The sequence below is a fragment of the Apostichopus japonicus genome, chromosome 20, assembly GCF_037975245.1.
Source record: "Apostichopus japonicus isolate 1M-3 chromosome 20, ASM3797524v1, whole genome shotgun sequence".
Taxonomy (NCBI): domain Eukaryota; kingdom Metazoa; phylum Echinodermata; class Holothuroidea; order Aspidochirotida; family Stichopodidae; genus Apostichopus; species Apostichopus japonicus.
The window spans coordinates 26,045,249-26,071,654 of record NC_092580.1 but is presented as its reverse complement, the minus strand read 5'-3'; the positions used below and the strand labels follow the sequence as shown (position 1 = coordinate 26,071,654).

Here is a 26,406-nt window from a genome sequence, read left to right as displayed (position 1 = left end):
CACCCGACGTGTAAGTTGTAATCCATAAGCCCTTGCGGGTTTCTCCCACATTTGTGGTTGCTTAAGCGTCGTAAAAATAACTACTGCTGCTGACTTGCATTGTTGTGATCCGTTAGGCTTGAGTTACTTAGAAGATAGTGTGTCAGTATAAATAGCCATCATGCTCTCATTCTCAGCAGGAGAACTCCTCTTCTCTTGGACCAAGTTTCCCAAACTATTTTATGCTAATTTAACAATGTTCTAATATAGGTGAACAAACAGTTCTGTCCCCTTGCCACATATGAAAGAGTTTGGCCATTTACCCCAGTCATATAAAATATGAACAAAAAATACCCTATACTAAACTACAATACTCAAACGTCGGTAAAATATATCCATTATGAAAAAGAATACAAGTATAGGTATCAATGAATGGTCTTATACGTCGAAGTAAAGCCAGTCTACTGGAAATGAGCTTGCAAACAGAATCTACTTGTTCATTCTAAGATAATTCATTGTCGATTTGTACGCCCAAAATCTTTTCACAGCATACACTTTCAATAAAAGAATCTTCGACTGTTATATTTAATGTGTTATTTTGGAATAGCTTTCTGCCTTTGTCTTGAACCAATTAATCAACATGCTTTTGGTTTTATTACATTTATAACCATTTTATTTTTATTGCACCATTTGCATACATTACGCGACCATGCCCTCATTAAGTTTGGTATTAATATCATATAGAATTGCCTTTCATATGAAATGTATCATCTGCATACAAGGGCGTAGGAACCGGGGGGGCTGGGGGGGCGCCAGCCCCCCCAGTGAAAAATGTGGAGGGGCGGAAGTATCATTCCGCCCCCCCGGTTCGCAAGTCAGAAAACCCCTTTTTCATTTCCAAATGAGAAAAAAATTCTCATTTGGAGCACCAAATTGCATCTAAGGCCAGGTGAAAATACAAAATTAAGTTTACAAAATGGAGTGGGTGTTGAAGAGTGCTATATTGCACCAAATTGCATCTGAGGCCACCTGGAAATGCAAAAAATTCCAAAGGGGAGGGGGACACCCCCTCCCCTTAGACCCCTCCCCCAGGCCGGCCATCAGTCTTCAGCCCCCCCACTCAAATGTACCTTCCTACGCCACTGTCTGCATACATATCCGCCGAGCAATGATTAATAATTTGTCATTAATAAACAAAACAAAGAGTAACGGGCCCAGAAAGTGACCCCTGTGGCACCCCACCTGTTAATTACTGGCTCTTAATTACTAGCTGTTAATTACTGGGGAAAGAACATCATTAACAAATATTGTTGTCTCTTAGATACGTACGACTTCAACCATGCAACGGAGCTTTCCGAGGTACTATATATAGATAAGTTATTTATTATAATAGAATGGTTTACTAGGTCAAATGCTTTTCTCAAGTCTAGAAATACCGATCCTATAAGATATCTGCTATCAATAGAATTATTCCAGTCGTCAAGTATCTTCAGTAATGCAGTTTCACAAGAGTGCCCTTCTCTAACACCTGAATGGACATTCGTATTAAACCAAATTCGTTTAAAAACTTTGATAAAGCACCATATGGACGTGTTTTCTAATATCTAAGATAATACAGGCAAGATTGAAATGGGTCGATAATTGGATACTTCTAGATTTGAAACACTCTGGTAATTGTAGGAACAACTTTGGCGTACTTCCACTTATAGTAGGAAAGATGGAGTTTATGATGCTACTATATAGTTAGTATATGGATGATGCTGTTTGTTATTACATCAGCAGATAGCTATATAGGCGCTAATCCCGTCCAGACCGGTGGCTTTTGTAACATCCAATGAAATATAATAAAACAAGATTCACTGTCATCTCTGGAATTTGGAATGATGTAACACCATTGCGTAATTTTGAAGAATCAAATTCTCACTTGCTAAATAATCATTATCCACATTGTTGTTAACACCATTTAGATACCTAGTCGATGCAGACGTAAATAATTCGTTCAGAATCGACATGTCTCTGGATCATTTAATTTTGATGAATTATTGATTTTTATGGCATGATTTATCTCACCATTGAACCACTTGGACTGAGTTTTTATATGGACCTTTCTTTACTTTTGGGAAGCAGTCTTATTAACAATGTCCTACGACCGCCGGCCATTGGCTCACTGCGTCAGTATTTCAAGATCAGTCCGTACATGAGTGAGCCAGTATGAATAATATTTTTGTTAAGGCAGCGATCACCTGAAATGATCCATTCCAAGTTTACCAACTACCTTACTTTGGAAACTGTAAAAGAAATATGCCTCTGAAGAAGATCCGGCTAGGATCGAAACGTCAGGCCAACTTACTTTTACACAAAGAAATATGCTATCAGAAATTGTCCTGTTCCTCGTCAGATGATATCATCGCGTCCATTGGCCTATCCTGAAATATGCAGCTCGAAATTAGCCTTTCGGGTCACGGTATCATTTTCTAAAAAATCTGCGAGTCTCGACACTTTTTCATGTAAGAAACATACGTGCAAAAAGTAATGCATTTCCTCCTTAAATCTGTTTATTAAAGTTTCTTAAACCATAAATCATAGATTTTTCTCCTAGAAATTGAACGCAATTACTTAAATTTTGAAATTAGTCAGTGTTGCATAGCGCCATCCCCATATGAACAGCTCATTTGATGGCAAATCCATACAACAACACAACAGAGTGTGTCATAGAAATACCAGCATGCCCTTAGTGTACTCAATGGAGAAACGGTGATCAACTTACTCTCTGTCACGCTTTTAATATTCACAATCGAGGTTACGAATAATGTACTTAGTAGTAGTACTAAGCGAAGTTGTCTTCTGCTTCATTTCTTGAGCCGTTTCGCATGAAATTAGACAAAGTTACAATTTCTGGAACGATCATATGCCTTGGATTATAAGTGGAGTACAATAGAGAACGTCTCTTATTTTCTGGGATTTCGATTTGATTTGATTATGGAATCGAAGGCTACTGGAGGCTAATTTCGGCTCACACACTACACAACAACCGGCTACAAGTAGGCCCGTTCTTGTGTGCAGTACATAGGTCCTATTCTCATTTCAGTGGTACAGTTACTGTCCTTAAAAGTTGTGGCCTAACATAACAAGGAGGAGGCCATATATCGTTTTGAAATGTTAGTATTTTTCATGCTTCGTATCCTTATGCAGGATAGCTTTTGAAATTATTTACTGATATATATGTTATCTTGTGCAAGCACCATGGAACGTAGCAACTATCATTAGGCCTACTGAACTGAGTTGTCCAAGAATAGAACGAATAGAACGATTTACCAGTGTAATGTGGATAAAGTAGAACTTAGCTATTCAGAGAAGAGCAGCAATAGTCTGTATGGCAGACTATCATAAATCCAGTGTGACAAATATGCTCGCGGAATTAGATCGGCCCATGCTAAAAACAAGAAGAAAGCACACACATCTACAAATGCTTTATAATGTCAATGTCTACATTGTATCAATTGATAAAGACAATCTAATCCCAACAAAAAGTGTTAACATAAGAAATAAACATGATCTTTACTTTCAAGTTACCTACCCAGAAAGAATTTTATAAATATTCCTTCTTCCCCCCGCACCTTAAAAGATTGGAATGCTTTGCCATCAGACATTGTGGCACTTAGTCTAGACTGTTTCAAAGACAAGCTTACTAACTCTTGTTTTGTTACCTAATAACTTATACTCTTACTCATACTTTGTAGCGCCCAGTTGGCATTTTATGTCCTCTAGTAGGATTTTTGCTGCTTTTACCCATTCAGATTCAGATCTTTTCTTTAAGTTAGATTTGAAGTTGGGCTACGTCTAGCCAAGACCAATGTATACGAAATTAGGCATTTAGGTTAGAGTTGAATAAAACTAGTACTAGGCCTAGCACTGTAGAAGTATAGTCCTAGCTAGGCTATTTATTAACTCGTCTGACAAAGCTATCTAGGCCTAGACCCTAACTTAGGCTATAAGTTAACAACAACATGGCTTATTTAGGACCTAGCTTATTTATTAGTGTAAGACCTATTGTTAAGCTAGTGTAATCTATATATAGACCTGTGTTGGCAAAGCAATAAAGGATATAAGCTAAGTAGCTGTAGCAACAGTAGGCTAGACAATGGCTAGGTCTGGCACAACTTCTATTTCCTCATATGAGGCCTAACTTACTTAGTCCTACAACTTACAAGTAGTTGCTCCTGATAACAGGTGATGTGGCTACTTAAGGTGTCAGTTGAGATAGTCTACCTATTAATATTATGGCTAATACTAGCCTTTCTCATTAATGGAGGCCCTTTTGGAAATTTCAGGATTGTTTTGTAGCAATGTAATGTAAGGTTAACTTGGAGTGTGCTAGTAAGTCTCTCAGTGTGTTTTTCTCAAGAGTGAAGTCAAATGGTACATCGCTTTGCAAAGTTAATTGCGTGAATGCAAGTGAATTCCATTTTCATCTTTTAAGTTCACTGTGACCTACAGTAAAAGGTTGAGGTGAACATTAAAACAGTGCTATTATTAGCTTAGCATTTCTGTAGAGGTTAACCACAGCTTTAAGTAGTTAAAATTATTACGAACTATAGATCTACCTGTACATGTGCATGAGATTAGCACAGTTCCAAACAAGTCCCATTGATTGCTCCTAAGCCAACTCACAAGATAGCAAGCTGTTCAAATGTAACATTTATTTACCTTTCCCTTCACAATACTGATGAAGGCCTTGAGAGTGTGTTAATGAGCTTTGGTCAATTACTGTAAACGCAGTAATGGGACGATTTGTTTAAATATGAATCAATTGTTAAATTGACGAAATAAATTATGTGCTTTTAATGCGCCGTAGAGGCACAATTCAGAGTGCCAGACTTTACCAAATCGCTGTATGAAAGTATTTGACCATACCAATGTGTTAACAAACCCACATACCTCTTGATGACATTTCTCCAGCTATATATAACATTAATAAAGGTGGACATTGTACAATACCCGAATCCTGCTGAATGTACCAGACACTAATTGGGTCCTGATGACCTAATGATGGTATTATGATTTTTTGTCTTTGTTTTTTTGTAGGCTCTATTTTTCTAGAGACCAACATTGTCATTCAGACGACCTAAATTTGAAAAGGGGGGTTGTAGGGGTTGACCTGCAATATTCCATAAAAAAAAAGTAAAAAAAATCAGACTTTAATGTAACTTGATTTATTTATGATCTGACTTACATGACAAGGTTGTCATGGTTATTTGTCAATCTGTGTCAAATAGCACAGAAGATAATTTGTACAGTACAAAATTTTTGTCTTGAAAAGAACTGAACATCTCATTTGCTGTTACTGTAGGTATAATATGTAATCTTGTACTGTATGTATAATCTTGCTGGATTCCATGCGTATTGCATTACACATGCAATGCACAGTTTAAAGGATTTCTAAGCAAACCCAACCAACTTCTTTATATGAATTAGAAATCTTTGTGATGAAGTCTTTTATACATGCTGAGTAAAAATTGTGCAGAAATATTGTTGAAGAGGTTAGGGATGCTTTCTTGGAAATCCCTACTGGAATAGACAATTTGTCAACTACCTAATTTGTTAATCTTTGAAGACTCGATATCTGTACTGTCTTTGCTGATTTCTTTCATCACCTATCCATTATCCATGGTTCTGTCTCCAGCATTCACCATTAGAGTCATAATTTCTGGGGTTGAAGTCCCCTATTGCCCAATCCCAAGACAGCAACTTTTGCAAAAGAATCTACATGCACCACCCAAGGATCATACTTTTGGAGTCATCCTCACCTCTATTCTGTCTGTCTCTAGCATTCACCATTATAGAGTCATGATTTTTTGGGTTGAAGTCCCCCTAATGCTGAATCCCAAGACTGCAACTATGGCAAAAGAATCTACATGCACCACCCAATGATCATACTTTCAATAAACCCCTGAATGCCTCGGCACTCATAAACAAACCTCAGGTGCATATCTTTTGTTCCTCTTGGAATATGCCAGAGATTCTGCCAAAGAATTATCAGTGTATGTACAGGAAACATTGCATTTTCGGGAGGGGGGGGGGGAAGAATCTCTGATATCAAGCCAGTAACAGTATCAGATCTATCATGAGTGAGAAAACGCATGTGAACACACTCGGGACCAGATCAGGAGGCGACCACAATCTGACAACCTTGTGGTGGATAATGAGCGTGTTATTCCATGAACACAGTTTTTGTCTGTTCTGTACAAAGTTACAAATGTCTTCCATCCTTTGATGTACTGAGTCTGTATGTTCCTTATTTGAAAGAAATTGAGCCTTGAGGTGTTAGTGATTTTCTATGCTAGTCTTCAGAGTTTGTATGGTAGGTGGAATGCTTGTCCTTTTGTGCTATACAAATGATAATCCAGAATCATTGATGTTGAACACAGGGTTGATTGCCTGCAGTATGTTGCAGAGGGTCTGTGAACCTTTGAACACATCTGTGCTTATTATGATGCAGTACTTACAGTACAGCTCTAAACAGTGAAATGTGTGTTGCACAAGTTAACACTAGTTAGTCAGCAGATGTAGATACAGCTTGAAATGTGGAACATGCTCTGTCTGGTAATTGCATCAATGCTTTAATATTAAATATTGATCTTAGTGTTCTACACCGTGATGAACAAGCACTCACCAGTGACCACTTTTCAGGGAGCAATTTATCCAGTATCGCATCGCCAAATGGTCAGGTTGCTGTATGTGTATGTATAAAAGTATAAAAAATAGCAGTTTTTAAGACATTTAATGACAAAACAAAATTAGCAGCCTTGAAAGATGCTACACAAAATTTGAACACTAAATTATTCACAGCACTCTTTCAACAAGGTGCAGTAAATTATAGCACTTTTCCATTTTAATTCAGACTTGGCTCTTCTCTGAGTACCATACAGTTACAGTACGTAGTGTGGTTATACCTGTAAATAAGTGCTATTGACAGAATATTATAACCATGATGTTAAATTCAAAATTTCATGTATTAACAAATTTAGCAAAAAATCTGATTTTTGCCTTAATAACAGTAGCAAGACCTGTACATTATTTTGCATTTCCTTTAATTTTGAATGAAAGCTTGGGATCTAATGCACACGTGTCGAGTACTACTGTAGACAGGTATACAATAGGGTCTTAGTGTGTGTACCATTCATACCAGTAAATCTAGCATGCAGTATATATCCATTTATTTTATCGTAATCTCATTTTCCTTCTCCACCAGCACCAAAGTTTTTGCCAGGCAGTGTATATATCGGATGTTTATCATCACAGGATCGGAACAAGTCCTCGATAAAAGCAATGTCGTCATTGATATCGTAACGGTGCATTGAACCTGAAACACAGAGGCCACAAGAAAAGATGTGATTTGAATTCACAGGAAAGAGTTTGTCCATTTTCCTTTTTTAATTTTATGTGCAATCAACTGGCTACTGGTAAAGTTCAGAGAGAGAGAAAGAGATGCAACTAACAAAGAAGAAATATTTCTCTGCTGGAGCAGTAGTGATCACTATAGCAATTCTCATGGTTTGGCAAAAAGGATGCGGTGGTGACATAGGGTGAGTAATTAAGTTATCCAGCAATCTGAGTACAGTATAATACAGTTAGAGTCCTGGTTGATGGAATGAGTCAAACTTGTGAGAGTTTTTGTTGGGAGATGTTAACTTACAAACTGTCTTAAATTCTGTCATCAGTTTATATTTTTCAGTTGGGGAATTTCTTAGTAGTTAATTCTAACATTACGTATGGTTTAGTTAAATAATGTATGAAATTTTTGTCTTTATTTAACTTTTAACTCATCACTTTTCACCCTCTGAGCTTCAAGGGGTCAACAGGTTATCTCAAATGGTGAAAATTTGCTCAAGGGGTCAGGTTATTTCAGATGGTCTCAAAATTGATCATATTCCATGATTTTTACTAGATCTATGACTTTTGCTTTGGCAGTACAGTAGGTTGTGCAAATATTTCACAGTGTTTAAACAATGCTATGGAACTCTCATACAATAGTTACAATTCGTCCCTTGTTTCGCGTACTGACGAATGTTAGAAAGTTATTTATCACGATCCAAATCAATTCACTGCTTTGCAACTGAATGTTGGATCACAAATAATACCTTTTAAGCAGTATCTATAGATTTATGTTACAGAAAACAAATTATAGTTTATAGACGTTTCAAATTTAAAGGATGTAGAACAATTTTAAGGGCATATATATATATGTTTTAAAAACATTCGTCACTACGTAAAACAAAATAAAATAATTTGCATATTCGTCAGTGCGTGAAACAAGGGACGAATTATTAAAGGGATGGTTGGTAGCAGAGCTGATTTGCTGGCTCAAAATTGGTAAAAGAAAATGTCCTTTTATTCAAACAACAATGTGTCTCTATTTACACAGGAAGACTGTTCTTTCCGAGATATTGAAACATTTTGGAATAAAATTCTATACTGTAAAATCCTTACCAAATGAATTATATACAGTAAATGGTTGATGCCTTCAAGACAATGCTACAAATAAGACAAGAGCTGGACCTTTTCTGGTTCTCACTTAATTCTTGGACAAATTTAACTCACTCGCTCTAGCCAGGAAGGTTTTTTTTTCTTACTTCAGTTTGGGTAGTTGTTTAAATCTAGATTATTTAGTTGAGTTAAATGTATGCTTGTAGCTTGTATACTTTTTAAATTTTAGTAACATTGACACATGCATGACAATAAACAGAATTGCAGTCTTGTGCAGTAAAGTACTGTTTTCCATTGAATTTGTATACAAGGGAAGCATGTACAGTACAGTCAAGAACTTGTGGAATATCACACAACAGTCATGCATGTGGAGACTAAATCACATACAGTGTCTTGTATGTACTGTGTGCTTTTTACGTGCTAAGAAACGGACACGGACCAAAGGTCAACAAAACCAAAAACAAACCCAGTCTGTAAAGCAACAACTGAAACCCATCAATCTCCCACTAACGCAGCGTTTAACGTGACGCGAAAAGGGCACGGACCCAAAGGCCAACAGAAGCAAAACAAATAAAACACTACAAACAGGCCCCAAAAAGCCAACCCCAAACCACAAAGAGAAAAATTAAACCAACCTATAATATGTAACGACCACACAGCCCCCACACCTACCAACTAACTCAAAATTTTATCTGGGGTACGCCGTCCCGATAGTAGACGACGGGCTTGCGCCAGCGTCTACGAAAGGCAGTGTCGGGAAGCCGTGCATGGTCCGCCTCCATGCGCAACCTGATGTCACTCTGCACGAGGGGGACAACATCCTCTGCCCTCCAGACGTCCCCGTCGAAAACTAGGCGGCATCTGCTGTTCCAGATGTGTCTCCTGATGACAGCGGCAAACAACAACAGCAGATCCCTAACCCAGGTTGGGCACACAGGGGGCAACAAACCATACAAAACAAAATCACTACTAATGGCCCACTGTGTGCAACCAATAACACCAATAACGAAGGCGTGAAACCAATCCCACACCAACCGGACAAAGGGACACTCCAGCAAAAGGTGTTGCATAGTCTCGATGGCTTTACAGCCCACACGGGGACAAATCCCATCACCTAATCGCCACCTGACTAGGCGAAAATGGTTAGTGATGAGGACCCCATGTGCAATCCTCCACGCCAAGTCCCTGAGACGGCTATCTAGTGACTTACAACACACAGAACACCACACATCTGGAGAGATGGCGGTCCGGCAAGCCGACGGGCACACAGGCGCGAGCATTGAACGAAACAATGGTGGGTATAACACAGAGGGGGCCACGTTCAGCAGAACATGTGGCCCACCCTCTTCTTTGATTCTACGAAGAGAGTCACCAATCTGAGTATAGACCCCAGAAGGGCGTGTCGCCTTTGGCCGGTTATTGGAAAAGGATCCGGGCCAGTGGTGTCGAAAAAGAAACCCACCCCAGTACCTAACAGAAAAAGCAAAGGGAAACGAAGGATTTTCAAAAGCAACAAAAACACCTTTCAAGAGGAGAAAGCGCAGTTTAGATGGTAGGTGGACCAAACCAAGCCCACCGCTCAAGGGGGTCTTATACAGAACGGTCCTTTTGACAAGGTTTGGTTTGCGCTTTCCCCAAATGAAATCAAAAATGATCCTCTCCAGTCGCACCAAGGCATGATCCGTTGCGGCGATCACCGTACCAGGATACCAAAGGAGAGGAACAATAAACCTATTAACAACTGTAACCTTCCCAGGGAGGGAGAGCCACCTGTGACTGAATGTGTCGAGCCTTGCCTCCACCTGATCAGCCTTCTCGGCCCAAGTGGTGGCCTCCGGGGCACCATAACCTAGCCAGATGCCATTTACCTTGATCATGACATCTGACCAAGTAGCATCGAACGGGAGAGATTGGCCGCGCCAACCTCCCAATCGCAGCCCTTTGGTCTTGTATGTACTGTACATAGTAGATTAGTACTGCAACAGTACTGAGAAATCCACAGTGTGCTCTTCCAATTTAGTATTGTACCTCTTATAAATCCTTCACAGAACCCTACACTTTAACCTTTAGGAAGCTTTTCTTGGCCTTAAATTCAATACCTCAGTAATTCTGTTGTGTTTGCTACAGCTCAGTAATTTGAGTTTTCCTGTCTTCAATACTGTACTTTGGAGTGTTTTTTTTTTGTCATTCATGGGCAACCAGGCCATTGATAATCCCATTGCATTGCCAACTCTGAATGATATATGCCAAACTATACAAGACTTCAGGGCCAAATGCCTCTGTTTCAGACTAAATCAGCGTTATATTATAGAGTTGAAAGATTTTGAAGGAAAGAAGCAAAACTGAAACTGCATTTAATCAAGTGAAAATAAGGTCAATATCTGTATTATAAAGAGATTATAATAGCATTTTATGGATAATACATACATGTGCAAAATTGTACCAGTGGCATGTTGGTAGATTAGGAAAGTGTGTTTAAAATGTAGTAGGACACAGATAAGAGAGTCCGAGTGAAGTTAATTCATTATTACTATTAAGACCGGTACCCGGGAGAGACAAGGTTGAAGTCTTGACTTTGAACTTTCAGATATATCAGGCTTTTAAGCAGTACAGTAATTCAATAATGAAGAGAAGTAATTCTAATGATCACTGCAAACAATGCACACTTTAAAATGTTTGCCTGTCACTCACATATATACATACACCTGAGATTCCACTAAATTACTGCAAGCCTGGCAATATGTGCAGCCCTGAGTAAAATCTAACATGTATGGATAACATAGTTCACCCTGGTTTCTACCTGTAGGGTCAAATACACTACTTTAAAAGCCAGCCACCAAGTGCACTGCAGTTTTGAAGAGTGGATGTTGTAGAGCCTACAGTAACTGAGAAGAATTCCAAAATTAGATTCATCCTCAATACCTCAACAGTACTACCAAAAATATGTAAGGGATGTTCCACCCTTTGGGTTCGATTGGAAGTATTTATCCCAATAGTCCCACCAGTATGAAGACATGTGAATTCTTATAAAATACGTAAATAACACAGTCAAAGAACCCGGGGTGTAGCTGGCTAAGTACAGGATAGAGGGAGTTATATTCTGACACTAGATTACGACAGAAACAGACTCATGTACATCTGAACAGTCCAATATGTTTAGCGAAGAATATTAATATTGAATACTTATTCTAACAATCGTTGGAGAAGATTGATACCGTGGGGTCCAGTTTAACAGAAAAAGAAAGGAACAGTTTAACTTTGTACAGTTTTGCTGCTAGCCGGTGGCCACTTTCCCATTCACACACACATACAATACATAAAATAAAATATAAAAAAAATCAATGAAAGTCCGTTGGGTCGACCCAAATTAATAAGGTTGTTACTAAAGCATTCTCACAGGCCACACACTTTACCCACCTGTGAGTGGTAAAATTGAATAAATTCTGGTTGATTCAAAATAAATAGAACAAGCAGAACATGAACAGGTGAAAAAGGAAAAGTACATTAACAAGGGCCATCTAAGTAGCACCACAAAGTCATGAAATCATGTTTGTTTCTCATAGTCCGAATAAAGTATTTTACAGTCAGTGTCAATCATATAGATAGATGAATTATCTGTCCTTTTGTCAAAATGTTTACTGAGATGTTTGTTACTAAGACCTTTCTTCCTTTGTTTTGTGGCAGGTACAGTCACGGTCTCCCTGTGAGAACGAGTAATTCAGATTCCAAACAGGGCTCTGTGTCATCATCAAGTCAGGGGTTGCTTGGTGCAAACATCTCGGCTTCGGCGTCTTTTCTCAGGGAAAGCTACCATGGTAACAACCACAGTCAGGTCAAAGACATTCACAAGTTGTGGCCACTGGAGCACGGTAATTGTCTTTCCAATTTCTTCTACCGTGAAGATAGCCATTTAGAACTTCCCAAATATCGTTCCAGTAATATTGTATTCTTACACCACAATAAGGCTGGCGGCTCCACGATCCGCTCGTGTGTGGAAGAGATAGCGGAAGGATCGCAGCTTCAGTTGGGCTCGCTGCTCGTCAGCTTCAAGCACGTCAATACCGTGTACGAACTGCTGCGAAAAGGCGAGGCCAAACCAAATACGCGCATGGGGTACATGGGCGGTTATTCTTTTGGCATTTGCGATGCCCTTCACAATGGCCGGCCGTGCTCCTATTTTACGATGGTCAGGAACCCTTACGAGCGCGTCATATCCTGTTACTTTTTTTGTCAAAGAAGCTCAAAGGACCAGCTCTGTACAGCTTTGAATGCGGCAAATGTGACGTTAAAGGAGTGGGCATTACATCAGGGCAGCTACTTTTTTAACCAGATCTTGTTACACCCTCATGTGTGTCAGGGCACTTTCGACCAGTACTTCAAGCTCGACGGTATTCAGCACAACTTCTGGTACGGTGACCCTCCGTGCTGGTTTAAACAGAAAGTCATTCTCGGTCACTACCTGACGTCTGAACAGGAGAACATTCTCCTGGATTACGTGTTGGATCACTTAGAACAATGGTTCGCATCGATCGGCATCATAGAGGAGTTTGACCTGTCCCTGGGTATGTTTCAACACATCTACGGACTCCCGTTCAAGGACGACTGCGTCGGTAAACATTTTCAAACTGGAAAGTACAAGAAGCGGAAAAAGAATGCCACCACCAACGAAGAGCAGGTAGATAGAGACCAAATGATACAGCAATTAAAAGCCGAGCTTCAAGCCGATCCGGAAGTCAGACGGGCTCTCCATGCGGACTTGGTAATCTACGAAAAGGCAAAGGAGATCTTTGACAAGCAGAAGGAAGTGTACTATACTATCAAAAATGGAAAACCGCCTGACAAAGAGGGTATTGACCAAACGGATGCATAGCATTGGTTCTTACAGTAAGCCAAAGTTAAGCTAAGTCACATGCATTTACAAAAAAGCAGGGATTTCTAGGTTTTGTATTTTGAAGGAAAACTATTAATGTGCAAATTTTTTTTTTTTTCTTAAAAAGTTTTTTTTTTTCATGTTTGGGGAGTTCAGAGTTATGAATTATCGATTTCATATTACCCTAAAGGAGCATGTTGTATTCACCAAGAATATGTATGTTTTTTTTTTATATTTTATTTTCCTTTTTTTGGGGATGGGGAATAGTAATACAGGGAATAATTAATCCAATGTTAAATGCTATGAAAAATGGTCAAACTGAAGTGCAAAGATGTACATTGCATATTGTGTACACAAGAACCATAGTATTTTTTAAAAGCTCTAGGCAAACTTCCGAGACTTCAAAACTGCTACTGTACACAAATTTGAACACTAAATTATACCTTGCAATATGTTCGATATTCGGGCAGGTTGGTTTGAAACTTTGTGACATTGTTTACTTGTTTACATGTGTGTGTTTAAAATGAGAAACAAGTAACTGTACATTGATTGTAGTATTAGTTACAGGGAGCATTTTTGCATTTTGTGTAAAGTTTTGCTGTTAATGAATTTCATTTGTCAAGAAATACTGGCAAGTATGGTATATATACAAAACTACTATGATGAAGCAGTTTGTCAATTTGTATAGCATTTTGCTGTACAATACCAGATGTAAAATCACTCACTGGATATTAGTATAATTGGTCAAATTATCTGCATGTGAGCACTGAACTTATAATCAACACTCTTTTTGGCTAAAACTCAGCAAATTGTAAGCAGCTGGATTATCACCCTTCCCTCCTCCTTGGCATAGAAGCATCCATTTGTTAAACTAAGTCTCAAATAAATAACCTGGATGCAGATTTTACAATTGTGACAGAGCCATTGTCATGAGAAAGTATTGTTGAAACCTGCAATGGCTGCTACCAGTGTTATGTAAATGAAGTATATACTCATCATGGGAGATAAAAGAGAAAGTGGAAGTAGTGATTGTGGTATTTACTTCACTCCTCTCTTACCTGTCTCCTACTACACTATTCAATGCAATTCCCTAGTCTACCAAGACACGTGTAATTTTAGCACTGCCCCCCCCGGTGACCTCTCCTACGGGTCAACGCACACTATTTCCTCCTTCTGCATGGTAACTAGAATTTTTTCTTTGGTTACACTAACAGTTTATATGAAAGGTGCCCTTTTCTGTATTTCTGCTTTTTTTATTAGAAACAAAAATATGCAATCGACTGAAGCAGCAGCGGTGGTACAGTGCAGTAGTTGTCACATTTCAAAACTAAGAAGAGTTTTATATTAGTTTTATATCTATATTGTATGGTGCGCATGTATAGCTCAGTGTATATTCTTAGGTAAAAAGGGTTAGTTTTGATAACTTGTTTCTCTGTTTTGTTGATACTATTTGTTCTGCATTTCACTAGTAGCTCATAAAGACATGTACAGTAGTTTTGTTAATTGGAAAGCCTGATGTGTCGCAACGATCGAAACAAACTATGTCCAATATTCTCAAGTGGTGTAAGTACTCCATGCTAAGTATGCGTACTGTACGTGCCTTACGGCCATACATGCTGCTAAGTTACATGCTACAAATAAACAAGTAAAAACAAACAAAATGTTGTGGCAGGATCCCTACCCACAGTCAAATAGCATACATGTACATGGGATAGAGATTCTTGTAATGAACAATTTGCCAAAACTGCTCAAATATTTAAGTGTCTAGTTCCACTTTCATATCAGGGGGCATTGCCACTGTGTGAGGGTAGAAAGAAAGACTGTAATATTGTGAATCAGCTAAATCACTCCACAGAAGACCCTGTCGATTGGTCAAGGATTTGAAATGGAATAGGAAGTGCAACAACAGAATTTGTCAACAGGGAAATTTATAATTGAATTAAAGATGGAAAGATACTTTCTCAGTATCACTGTAATGGATCGATTGAGATGTATATATTGTACAGTACAGATCCACAACTAAGTGAAAGTGTAATGGTAGACGTGTGTTTTAAGTGTACCAAATTGTGTCATCAATTTCAGTCAAGTTATATGCACAGAGCAGTTGGTATTCTCAATTTATATCTCAATATAACAGGTTTTTTTAGTTTGCATATAAGTACTACTGTATAACGACAATGTGAAATGAGACGTACATATTTTGGTTGTAAAGATTTAATCAGATTTAGTTGAATTGTATTCAACATTCATCACCAGCTTACTGACATACATACTAAATTTGCACAACTCCCAAATAAATTTTGCGCTGTCCAAACCATGGCCTAAAAAAATCATTTTCTTCGCTTGCGAATGTGAACAGTCTCCAGACAGAATATAATTATGCACAGTAATGTGTATCGAGTGGTCTGCCAATAATTATTGTGATTCTTTTACCCTCCGGAATCAAAGGGGCACGTTGTATTGCTGACATTATATATGCAAATATTAGTCAAACCTTGTTGTACCCCTAGTCGCTAGAAGTTCTGGAGACTGTCCTTTGGGTTAATTTGAAATTTGGAATGAAAGCAAAATGTTTCCTGCAATGTAGAGATAAGCACCAAGATATGGAAAGATGCAAATACAGACTTACATGTTAAATAAGTGTACTGTAGAATGGCATTATAGTCAATCTATGGTTTATTAGTATGATTTGAAAATAAAATGGCCTGCATTTAGTTTAGAAACATAATTTAACATAATTTTAATAATAATAATAATAATAATAATACAGTGGATTTAAATATCACCATCTGGACCAGTTCAAACAAAAAGTACAGTAGCTGCTCTAAGCACTTAAAAAAACAAGCCAATCGCAATCAGAAGAACAAGTAAAGAAATATCGTCTTCAAGTATTAAGAAAAGATGTAATTCATCATCCATGAATAAAGTTGTATATTTGCAATAATTGTATACTAATGAAGAAGATGTGAGATGTACACTTATGGAATACCTCATTTGATATATAAAATTTTACAATTTACTTGATTAGTTATCAAATATGTTCAAACTGAAGTCATGTATTAATTAATATACTTTACATGTATTGTACAGTACATGTATCATGTATGCCATAACAGTATCGAATGTAATGTTGCAAATTTGGTGAAATTGACTTTTTCCCCCCTACAGTAGCTCTCGGTTTTTGACCTTTATTAATGGGAGTTTATAGGACAGTATATATTTTTAGATTTGGTAACCAAGTTTAGCAAACCCTCTCAGTATACCATAACATAACATAATAGGCAATTGATCAACCAAGCTGTTAATCGTGTTATCAATTAACAAATAATTCCTCATGCATAACCATCTACCTGTGTCAATTAGAGGTGGATCATTGAAAATGATTTTCCCATTAAAAAAAAAAATTAATAAAAGGCTATAAGATGTGTGGATCTAACCATGGAGGGTCTGTTTTACCTCCATGATCTAACCAAGGCCTGCAGTATTTACTGATGAATATCTCTTGTCAACAACAGCAATATTTCCACCTTTATATCATTTTTGACCCAGTCCCTAAGTGTTGGCATTCTTTCACAGCAAGAGGGCCTTCAAAGTTATCAAACATTATGGTTCTGTGTAACTATTGTTATAACAACATCAACTACAGTGTTGTTTTGCAGAGTGATGGGGGTACCTTAGCAACAACACCCTTTCGTCTAGCCAATATACTGTTTCTGTTTTGCCTTCAGGGTATCTCCTTCAATTTAGTTGAGGCATTGGCAAAATCTCCCTCCAAAAATGAAAGATAATTTTTCAAAGGGCCAAAGGTTTGCATGTAACTGAAAAAAGGAAAGAAAGAATGTTTAAGCAGCAGCGGGCGGAAAAAGCAAGGAAAAAAAAAGAAAAAATTGTTAAAGAGTTGGTTTTTGGTTTTATTGATAACGGTGATGCCAAAGCTTGTCTTGAAAAAAAAAACTAAGCAGTGAATTATGCAAGAACTGTAAGTTGTTATGCAGAACCTTTGAAATGTTTGGATGAATTCTCTGTTCCAAAACTAATAGGCAGCTTTGATTTTGAATATTTTCCAGCGCAACTTTTTGATTTTAGAATAATTTTCCTGTGCAACTTGCTGCTAAAATTCCATCATAATAAGGAAGATCATTACCAATTGTTTGCACTATTATTGTCAAAGTTTCTTTGGAAATGAAGTTCAGAGGAATAATTTAATATGTTCCAAGTTGGTTTTAAGTGTAATATAATCTGCTATGAAGTGTCTGGATGATTTGGGGGGGGGGGGGGGGGAATGGGGGCACAAAAAGCTGCCATTAAACAATATGATATTAGTAGACATTTTATATGAGCACTGTACAGTTAATGTAAGTACAGATTGTTCACTGTAAAGTATGCAGATCTGAAGTTAATAACTAGATCCATAGTTTGGAGTACTGTTTATATTTACCCATAGCAAGCACAGAAGACAAGTATGTTATATTGTTTGTGGTAAACAGGACAGTCATTATCAAGTTATCACATTCCATCACATTCTGTAAGTTGGTGAAGTTCAAAACAGCACAATGTTTCCTTTGGCTCGCATCATGTGTAGTATATATGTTACTTTTAATGGATAAGCTGCTTTATAACTTGTACATGGAATATATTATTATTTTCCAAGGGACTCTTGATACACAATTGATGATGATCACACAGTCTTCATGCAAGGGGACTGGGGTTGAGAGTGGATTACTCCTGAAGGCCGTTTGGTTTTCATGGCCAGGCTCTATATATATTCCTTTGGGTGACTTTTTTCTCAAAAAGCATCTCTACTTTATCAAGAAATGTCATCGAGATGGTGACCAGTGTAAACTTAGATTTGTACTGTTAGCTAACATACAGTATGGTACAGACTACTGCAGGTCTGTATGTACACTACAGCTTCATGTGTGTACAACTACACTGTACATGCTTATTGCAGTTCGGTTCCTGACTTCACTATGATGGTTGAGGCTAACTTGTATTGTTTGGAAATATTGAAAATTACTTCAGCGGACAAAATATTTAAAAAATGGCAAGCTATCATGAATTTCAATTGTCCAAGCGGCATCTTCGTTGGCCATATGTTTGTGCTGCAGGTTTGGCTAGGAAATGTAATACAGTGCAGTGAATAATAAAGTGTTCAAAGTGGCATTTTTGAAGACATTAAATTTTGTCTGTTATATTAAAAATGCTCTATGGTTCTTGTGTACAAAAAGGTTCTATTGTATAGATCTTGTCATATTTGTACTTGACCATTTTGCAAGTATGTCATATTCGGTGTGTACTGGATAATTTATTCCTTGCAGGAGTATTGTTTCTTTATTTGCAGTGTTATGGTTTGTAATCAAAGCTTTGCAAACACAATTTGCATTGGTCAGTAACAAAATGATTGCTTGATGAAATCTACCACATTTCAATAATTTCAGGGAACGTCACAACATTCATATTTTTTGGTGGAAAAATGTAGCTCTTGGTTGTAAAGGTAAACTTAAAATATTGGCTAACATTTCTACAATTTTGAGGGGTACCAGATTTTACCTAAATGGTTTTACCTATTCTACAGAACTATGTGATGACAATGTCAATAGGCAATTTTACTGGTTGTGATACTTAAGTACTTATGTATCTGTATGCATATTGGTGTCAAGTGGATTGCTGACTTTGTTAACACAACAACTAGCCATAACAGCTTATATTTAAATTGTGTCTAAATTAAGGATCTGATATATGTTTCCATCTTCTACCAATTAGGCAGTTCATGAAAATGTTAGTGTGATGGAACAAAATATGTTGTACAACAGCATTGTTCCTTAAAAGAAAGTTGTAAACATAACAGCTGGAAAGCTTGTAGTAGTAATATTTGGAACCCCAACTGTATTAACTTCGTTCATCACTTACCTGTCTCCCCACAACCTTAGCACTCTCATACACAGTGATAGGTCATTGTTTTTGCAGTAGTTGTATGTTATGAATTGAAGCCTAGGAATAACCCATTTGAATTATTGGAATTACCTCATTTTTCCATTCTCCCATCCTTAATTGCTATTTGCACAGTTTGTGTTACGTGTAGTTGTCCCAGTCGACACATGCAGTCACATAATTGCAAGAATGGGCAAATCTTACTGGATGGTGCTGCCCGATTGCCTATATGCCGTTGAAATTTGTTGCGATCTTTAACATTTACATCTCGAGTGCGACTCCCATATTGCAGTTTGCGGTACTGTGCTACATACTACCACTATGTACTTATTAAGTTAGACTAACATGTTAACTTTCACAGTACATCCGAGCCAGATTGAAGCTTAAGTAAATACACAGTGAACTACTGTAGCCAACTAGGTCACATGTCATCGGACTTTGAAGATAATTAACTTATTATTGTACTCTCTACGGCAATTGCAAATGAACTTTATACATACCTGTAGTACAGTGCAGTAGGAGGAATACATTAATTTACTGCCTGGAATAGTCTATCCATGAAGTGTGACAATATAACTCACAAAGAACAGCTACGTACGCACAGAGAATTACTGTGGGCTGCTTCGGAACACACATACTCATTTGATGCTACACTATGTTTAGAACACAAGCAGCTTTAATTATTTCATTGGTATATTAAAATATTGGTAACACATCTTTATGTAACTATCATATCCTTAGAACAATATTTTGCTTAAATTTAACGAAACTCTACTTTTGTGTAAGGTGAACAATTTTTTGTGAATAAATAATGTTTGTTTATAGATGTTACTGTGTAATGGTGCATTTTGTGTTAATAGATAAAAAAAAAAAAATCCTTTTTTTTGAGCTTTTGTACCTGTTATGAACATTGTGTTTTAAAAGTGTAAAGACATGTCACAATTTTACAAATGTGCTTAAATTTTCCTGAAACAAATTTGACACAAGTCCAACTATTACCTTTGACAGAGATCTCTGTGAAGATATGCAAAACTCCCCCCAAACAGCTAAGAATAGTCTATTTCAGGTGAGGAGATCTCTTAGTTCAAAATGTCATGTCTGCGAGCTGTCATTTTGAATATCTGTGATATCATAGTGTCACTATGTTCTGAGACCTGTTAACTTTCTCTTTGTTTTCTTCGACCCATGGATGTAACCAGCTTCAGTATTTGAGATTCATGCATTTGCAAAACCCTTCCTCATGAATTACAGAAAGTAAACATCAAAGTAAAGTCAAACCAAAAGGACCGAGGCACATGTGGCTAATGATGTCATAGTTTACATTTGATCGAGTGTTCAGCGGTGCATGTGAAGAAGCATTCAATCTGTGATATCTCCCAATTGAATTGAGATATTTCTTGGCTGTATGAGGAAGTTTGTCATTTACAGTTTTCTCTCTGTCACATGAATGTTTGGGTTTATGTCTCCTTTATGTTTAATGTTGTAGCGCTAGAAACCAAAGAAACTATATTTTAAAATGACCACTTTCATGTTTCTTTCCCTGGTGTATGTTTTCTTTTTTTTGGCAATTTTTTTTCTTTTTCTTTTTGTGTTCTTTTGATTTTGGTTTCTTAAACTTGGATTATATCCAAGATGAAGTAATTCTTAATAAAATCCTTCAACTTTTATTATTATTAATTTTTTTTTGGTGCTAGTAGCAAGAATTATTTTTCAAATAATGAAACCTGGGCAGCATATTTTAATTTTTGTGCCAAACCATCAAAAAAAAAAAACATTAGTCTTTATGGCTGCTTAACCTATCAAATATAAAGTAAAGGTCGTACATTGATTATTCTACAAATTTGTGCTGGTTACTTTCTGATCATAATTCTGTGCAAATTTTCAAATGGTTCATGGGCGTATATCATGAAACTGTTTTATAGCATGTTGACTTCCTTAAACATCAGATTCTGTGTCATCAAGACAGAACTCTGGTTTTGTTGCACAGCATAACCTCTGACCTCTAATCTCACCACACAGTAAAATATCCCTATTATTGGCACACAAATTTTTACATGTCAAGAATAGATAAAATATCATCATCCAGCCTAGGCCTGTGTGTTGAGATTGGCAATACCTACAGTAAGTGTAGCCTCATTTGCATAAAAGGAAATACAAAAATAAAAATGCTGCATCAAGTTACTATTGTCATCAAGCCATCAATTAAATTTGCATATATGGAAAATGGACTTATTCAATGAATCTGCATGGTGTGAATCAAGTGAAAATGGATAAAAAAGTTAAAAGTGAACTATAATTAATTTCTTTACTTCTGTTTTATTGTAATCTGACTTAAGAATTTTTTTTTCTGTGATTTTTTCTTTTTCTTCCATTTCTTTGTTACTATATTAGTGTGGAGTTCCCTTTCAATTGTTTTATTTTTTTTTTTAATTTCCTTTTCCTGTAATTGCTCAATCATTGCATGTATTGTACATATCTACGTCACATAACCAGCAAAACGTTATTCAGCAGAATCTATTAAAAAAAGCATTCAAAATTGTAAGTGCAACAAATTAACAGATTTAAAGGACAAAGTATACAGTTTTGGCTAGACAGTTGTACAAAAACTGATAAAATAAAATGGTTTTGATAATATTGTTGTGAAAAGAATAAAAAAAGATGAAGCTATCTGTATATCAAGAGTTTTTTTTAGCCTTAACAAAAGTATTCTCGTCAACATCTTTTTAAATGTTTTTTCATTCACTTAATTAACCTTTGGCATCAGTTATACAGATGGTTCACCATTGTTATTACACACTGTGTGTGTTCTTTGTATTATGATCATTATAAGTCATAACTTTATAGTTAAACATTGAATTTGGAGAGAAATAAAGTTCATTAAAGAGAAAAAATAATACTTTCCCTGCTTCCTTTACATGTTTCCAAGTACAATAGTTATATATGTAAACATTTGCATACTGTTAACTAATGTGCAATTTAGCTACTGTTTACTAATGTTCAACTTAGATCTAGGGTAAATAGGAACATATTGGTTATCACTACCCCCTCCCACCACCCCCACCTCCGCCCCCGGCCCACTTCAAATATGCCAGAGACAACAAGACTGTTTGAAGGAAGAATGCATGCACAAATAACCTTTCATAACTGCTATCAATTCAGGTTGTATTTGCAGTACCTCCCCTTTAATCATCTGATGATCATCGATTAAATGACTGGTTTACTTTAATTTATCCCAAAATCACAAAATCAGTAGTTCAGTTCCTCTGATGACCCACCCCCCCCCTTCCCTGCTAAAAAAAAATAAAAAATAAAATAAAGAGAAAGAAGAGATTTAATGGCCTTAAGAAACCTGTTTACAAGTCTTAAAAATTCATCAAGGGTAAATGTTGTTGAATGCCATGAAAGGGTGTTTTCTGTTATTTATATGAAGATAAAGAAGAAAGCGTTGTTTGATAGATATAAGAATTGATAATACTTTGGATTTAACATTTACCTTTATGTCTACACTGAGTAGCCAACATCATATTATTAGCCTTAAAGGTGTGTTCCAGACATTTAACATTCTCTATTAAAGGTGCCTTGAAAACTGGAATGGTTATATTGCACCGTTTCTATAGCATCAATATATATTCTTTAGTTGAAACTTCTGATTAGAGCCATCGATGAAGACATTTTAATAATGAAATCGAATATAGTTTTTGAGTCGTCCAAAATTTGGATGCAGATTACCTGTAAACAATGATTGATTGTTCAGATATTCTTTCTTTCCTGTGCTGATGGAAACCCTATGTTGCCACCAGCTTTTGTGAAATACTGAGGCCGAGGTCAAAGTAGAGAGAAGGAGTCAAATTCTCACTAGTTTGTAAACCAACTGGATAATCTTTTGGAATGTGAGGCAAACACTATAGTGCTGTGAAAATCTCAGTGAAGACCACCTCCTTTCTTATCATATCAATTGATTTGTATATGTTGGCTGAAGCCCTGAATTGTCCATGAATGTTTTCCTAACGAATCATCATAATCCAATTCTTATTCTTCACAATTTCCCATGCAAACAGCAACCTTCATGGAAATTTGAAGACTTGTTTTTCTTTTTCTCTTTTCACCTGTGTGGTAATTTTGTTCTTTTGAAGTACGTTGATTTGAACTTCCTTCCTTTTCTAAAATGAAAGAAGGTTGTATGAGGAGTTATGCTTAAAGATATAAATCCTGCCACTTGTTATTCTGCTAATTAAGTAGTAATGTATTGGGCATCCTGTTTTTGTTTGTGAATTTGCACTAAACCATTGCATTACATTTCCTCCTTATCTTTCAACCACTCAGATACAGTTTTCTGTAAGGCCTATGGAGTATAAACTATAAGGCTACCTATGTACCAAAAGCTTGTCATGAGTCTTGGGCACCGAAATCTTAGGGTGTTAAAAGTTGTTCAGATGTTTCCAAAATGATTTTCTTAGGCTTTTTTTTGACCCGTAAACTATTCCCAGCTATTACAATGATATTAGGATTGTTAATATGTAAGACACATAACATCTTGGCGAGATTCTCTACAATGCTTTGATGAATTAAGGAAAAGTTTGATCCTATTTCCACAGAGCATGTTACAGCTTGCAGGAGATTAATTTAATATGGCACAGTAATTGAGAATGCACAGCTTATCTGTTGGGTAAACCTTGTTTGTCTTGGTTGTTATATTTCATAGGCAATATATATGGACAAATGCTGCTGTGTGGCAGCTCCAGGCATTTAAGTGCAAGCAGGATTGGACAATAAAATATGTTTATGCAGGTCTTTATAATACCATTTATCAATACTAAAGGTATGGCAAGAGTCACTCTCTTATAGTACGGTAATGTAAAATATTGCTACTTTCAAGTAAAAAGTTAAAATAAAACTGTTAGCAAACTGCTAATCCACTAGAGAGCCTGTGTAAGAGAATGTGTAAAAGTAAGTTGTCCTGACGTTTCGATCCTAGCAGGATCTTCTTCAGAGGCTAAATGACAAGTAACAAAAACATGCACAGAAAACAGACAGGTTAATGAGCATGGTGAACACAAAGAGATAGATGAAAGGGGATTAGTAGACAAGGAATGGAGAGAAGAAAGTAAATAATTAAGCGCAAATAAAGTAAATAATTAAGCGCAAAAGTTATGGACGATTCAAATTTGCCCGAATCGTTTTTATTTTTTTAGAATGTGTATGTTCATTGTAATGACTTAGTAAGGATGGATTATCACAGTAGGCTTCCTGAATGTCCAGGCTAAGCCTTGACTGGAGTAGAAGTGTGGTCGAGATTTGAATATGACAAAGATTTCATTTGCTCTTTGAACTGGATGATGACTTCATCCTCTGTATTTTAATAGTAGTAATGTTAGTATGATATGCACCATAAAGCCTTCACACATGCACTCATGTGTATACGTGGATGCCAGCTGTTAAAGGTAAGCATTCCGTAAAATGTGAATTTTTCTTTGTAATATTTAACTTACTGTATATACAGTATGATACTGTTAAAATATAATGGACCACTGATCATGCATCTAAGCATAAATCTCAAGGTTTCATCAGACACTGAACTAAACGGCCAGGCACACGTATATGAATACAGAATTAGCTACAGAAAAAGCATTATTGGTGTGCATGAGTACAATTTATTTACTACTGTTAAGGTAATTTTCTTAAAGCCCTGTGATGGCTTCTTGCGTGATCAATGTTTTTTCGGTTCTTTGGTCTTCTTCTTTGCATGCATCCCAGCAATAATTATGGAACCCCCCACTAGAAAATTTTCTTGTTGGCAATTTAATGGGCTTCTACACAGCAATTTGTGACCTTTTCTCCCCACATGTGTCCGAGTAGATAAAAACGATGAATGTCAAGATATCAGCTGGTCGGTTGGGGTTTTCTTCAAAGGTCAAAGGTCGCTGATTTGAAGATAGACGGAATGTCCTTCTCTGGAGGGCATTTTCATCTTCTGCCCTTTGGAGAAATGCAAACTCAGCAGGTTGCCTGGCTCCGCTCTGTTAAAGGTGTGTAGGATACTGCATTAGAATCCCAAGTTGTCTTTACTAATACATATATTGTGCTTATTTGATCTTGTGTTCTCGAATATCAAATGCAATTATCTGAAATTTCTCTTGAAGAGTCCTCCCAGAACCAAATTCTGGTTGCACTGTTTGAAAAACCGGGAATCAAGTTATGAAATTCATTCAAAACTTAATCGCTAGATGCATGCCTCAATCTTCCCCAATTGGTGTCTGCATGCATTGCTGCTTCTAATTATTTTCATGTTAGATATTCTCCATCTCATCGTGTCAATATAACACAAAAAATATATTTCAAAAAAAAACTTTCTTCTTCATTCAACTCATTATGCAGCTTTAAAGAGACTTAAAGTCTGACTGATTTTGCTTTTGGAGATTTTGATTGCACAGTTTCTGAAGAGACAAAGGTGCTGGTATCTTCATGCCCATGTAAAGCTGCAGTATTATCCTATTGAGGTACAGTATTTATCCCATTGAGGGATACTATTATCCTATTGAGGTATAGTATTATCCTATTGAGGTATACTGTAGTATTATCCTATTGAGGAACAGTGTTATCCTATTGAGGTAAAGTAGTATCCTATTGAGGTATAGTATTATCCTATTGAGGTATACTGTAGTATTATCCTATTGAGGTACAGTGTTATCCTATTGAGGTAAAGTAGTATCCTATTGAGGTATAGTGTTATCCTATTGAGGTACAGTACTGCCCTATTGAAGTATAGTGTTATCCTATTGATACAGTATTACCCTATTGAGGTACAGAATTATCCTATTAAGTATAGTATTATCCTATTAAGTATAGTATTATCCTATTGAGGTATAGTATTATCCTATTGAGGTATAGTATTATCCTACTCAGGTATAATATCATCCTACTGAACTACACATATTATATATGGATGTTACAGGTGATAGTAGATTTATTTGAGGTATCTAGCTCTCTTGTGCTATACTTGTTTAGGATTCCCTACATTCTTTCTCCCCAAGCTCTCAAGTTATCTTGTAAGCAGTTGCCTTAATCTTCAGTGCCTGCTGTGCATTTCTTATTGCTTTATCAATCTGATTAATTAGCAACTGATTATAACAATTAAACAT

General features: G+C 36.7%; 1 protein-coding gene and 1 long non-coding RNA gene across 2 annotated transcripts in view; both read left to right on the top strand.

Moving 5' to 3' along the window:
- The first annotated feature begins 2,695 nt into the window (after positions 1 to 2,695).
- On the top strand, positions 2,696 to 22,161 carry LOC139961274 (uncharacterized). The gene is made up of 3 exons (XM_071960369.1): positions 2,696 to 3,137; positions 7,232 to 7,565; positions 12,151 to 22,161. Exons 2-3 carry the CDS (start codon positions 7,468 to 7,470, stop codon positions 13,334 to 13,336), a joined length of 1,284 nt encoding a protein of 427 aa, XP_071816470.1. The 5' UTR covers positions 2,696 to 3,137; positions 7,232 to 7,467; the 3' UTR covers positions 13,337 to 22,161.
- Positions 22,162 to 22,621: 460 nt separating this feature from the next.
- The window catches only part of LOC139961273 (uncharacterized), a 39,780-nt gene continuing 35,995 nt past the window's right edge, over positions 22,622 to 26,406 (top strand). The window contains exon 1 of the long non-coding RNA XR_011790798.1: positions 22,622 to 25,764. This is a non-coding gene — a long non-coding RNA (uncharacterized lncRNA). The remainder of the gene's footprint in view (positions 25,765 to 26,406) is intronic.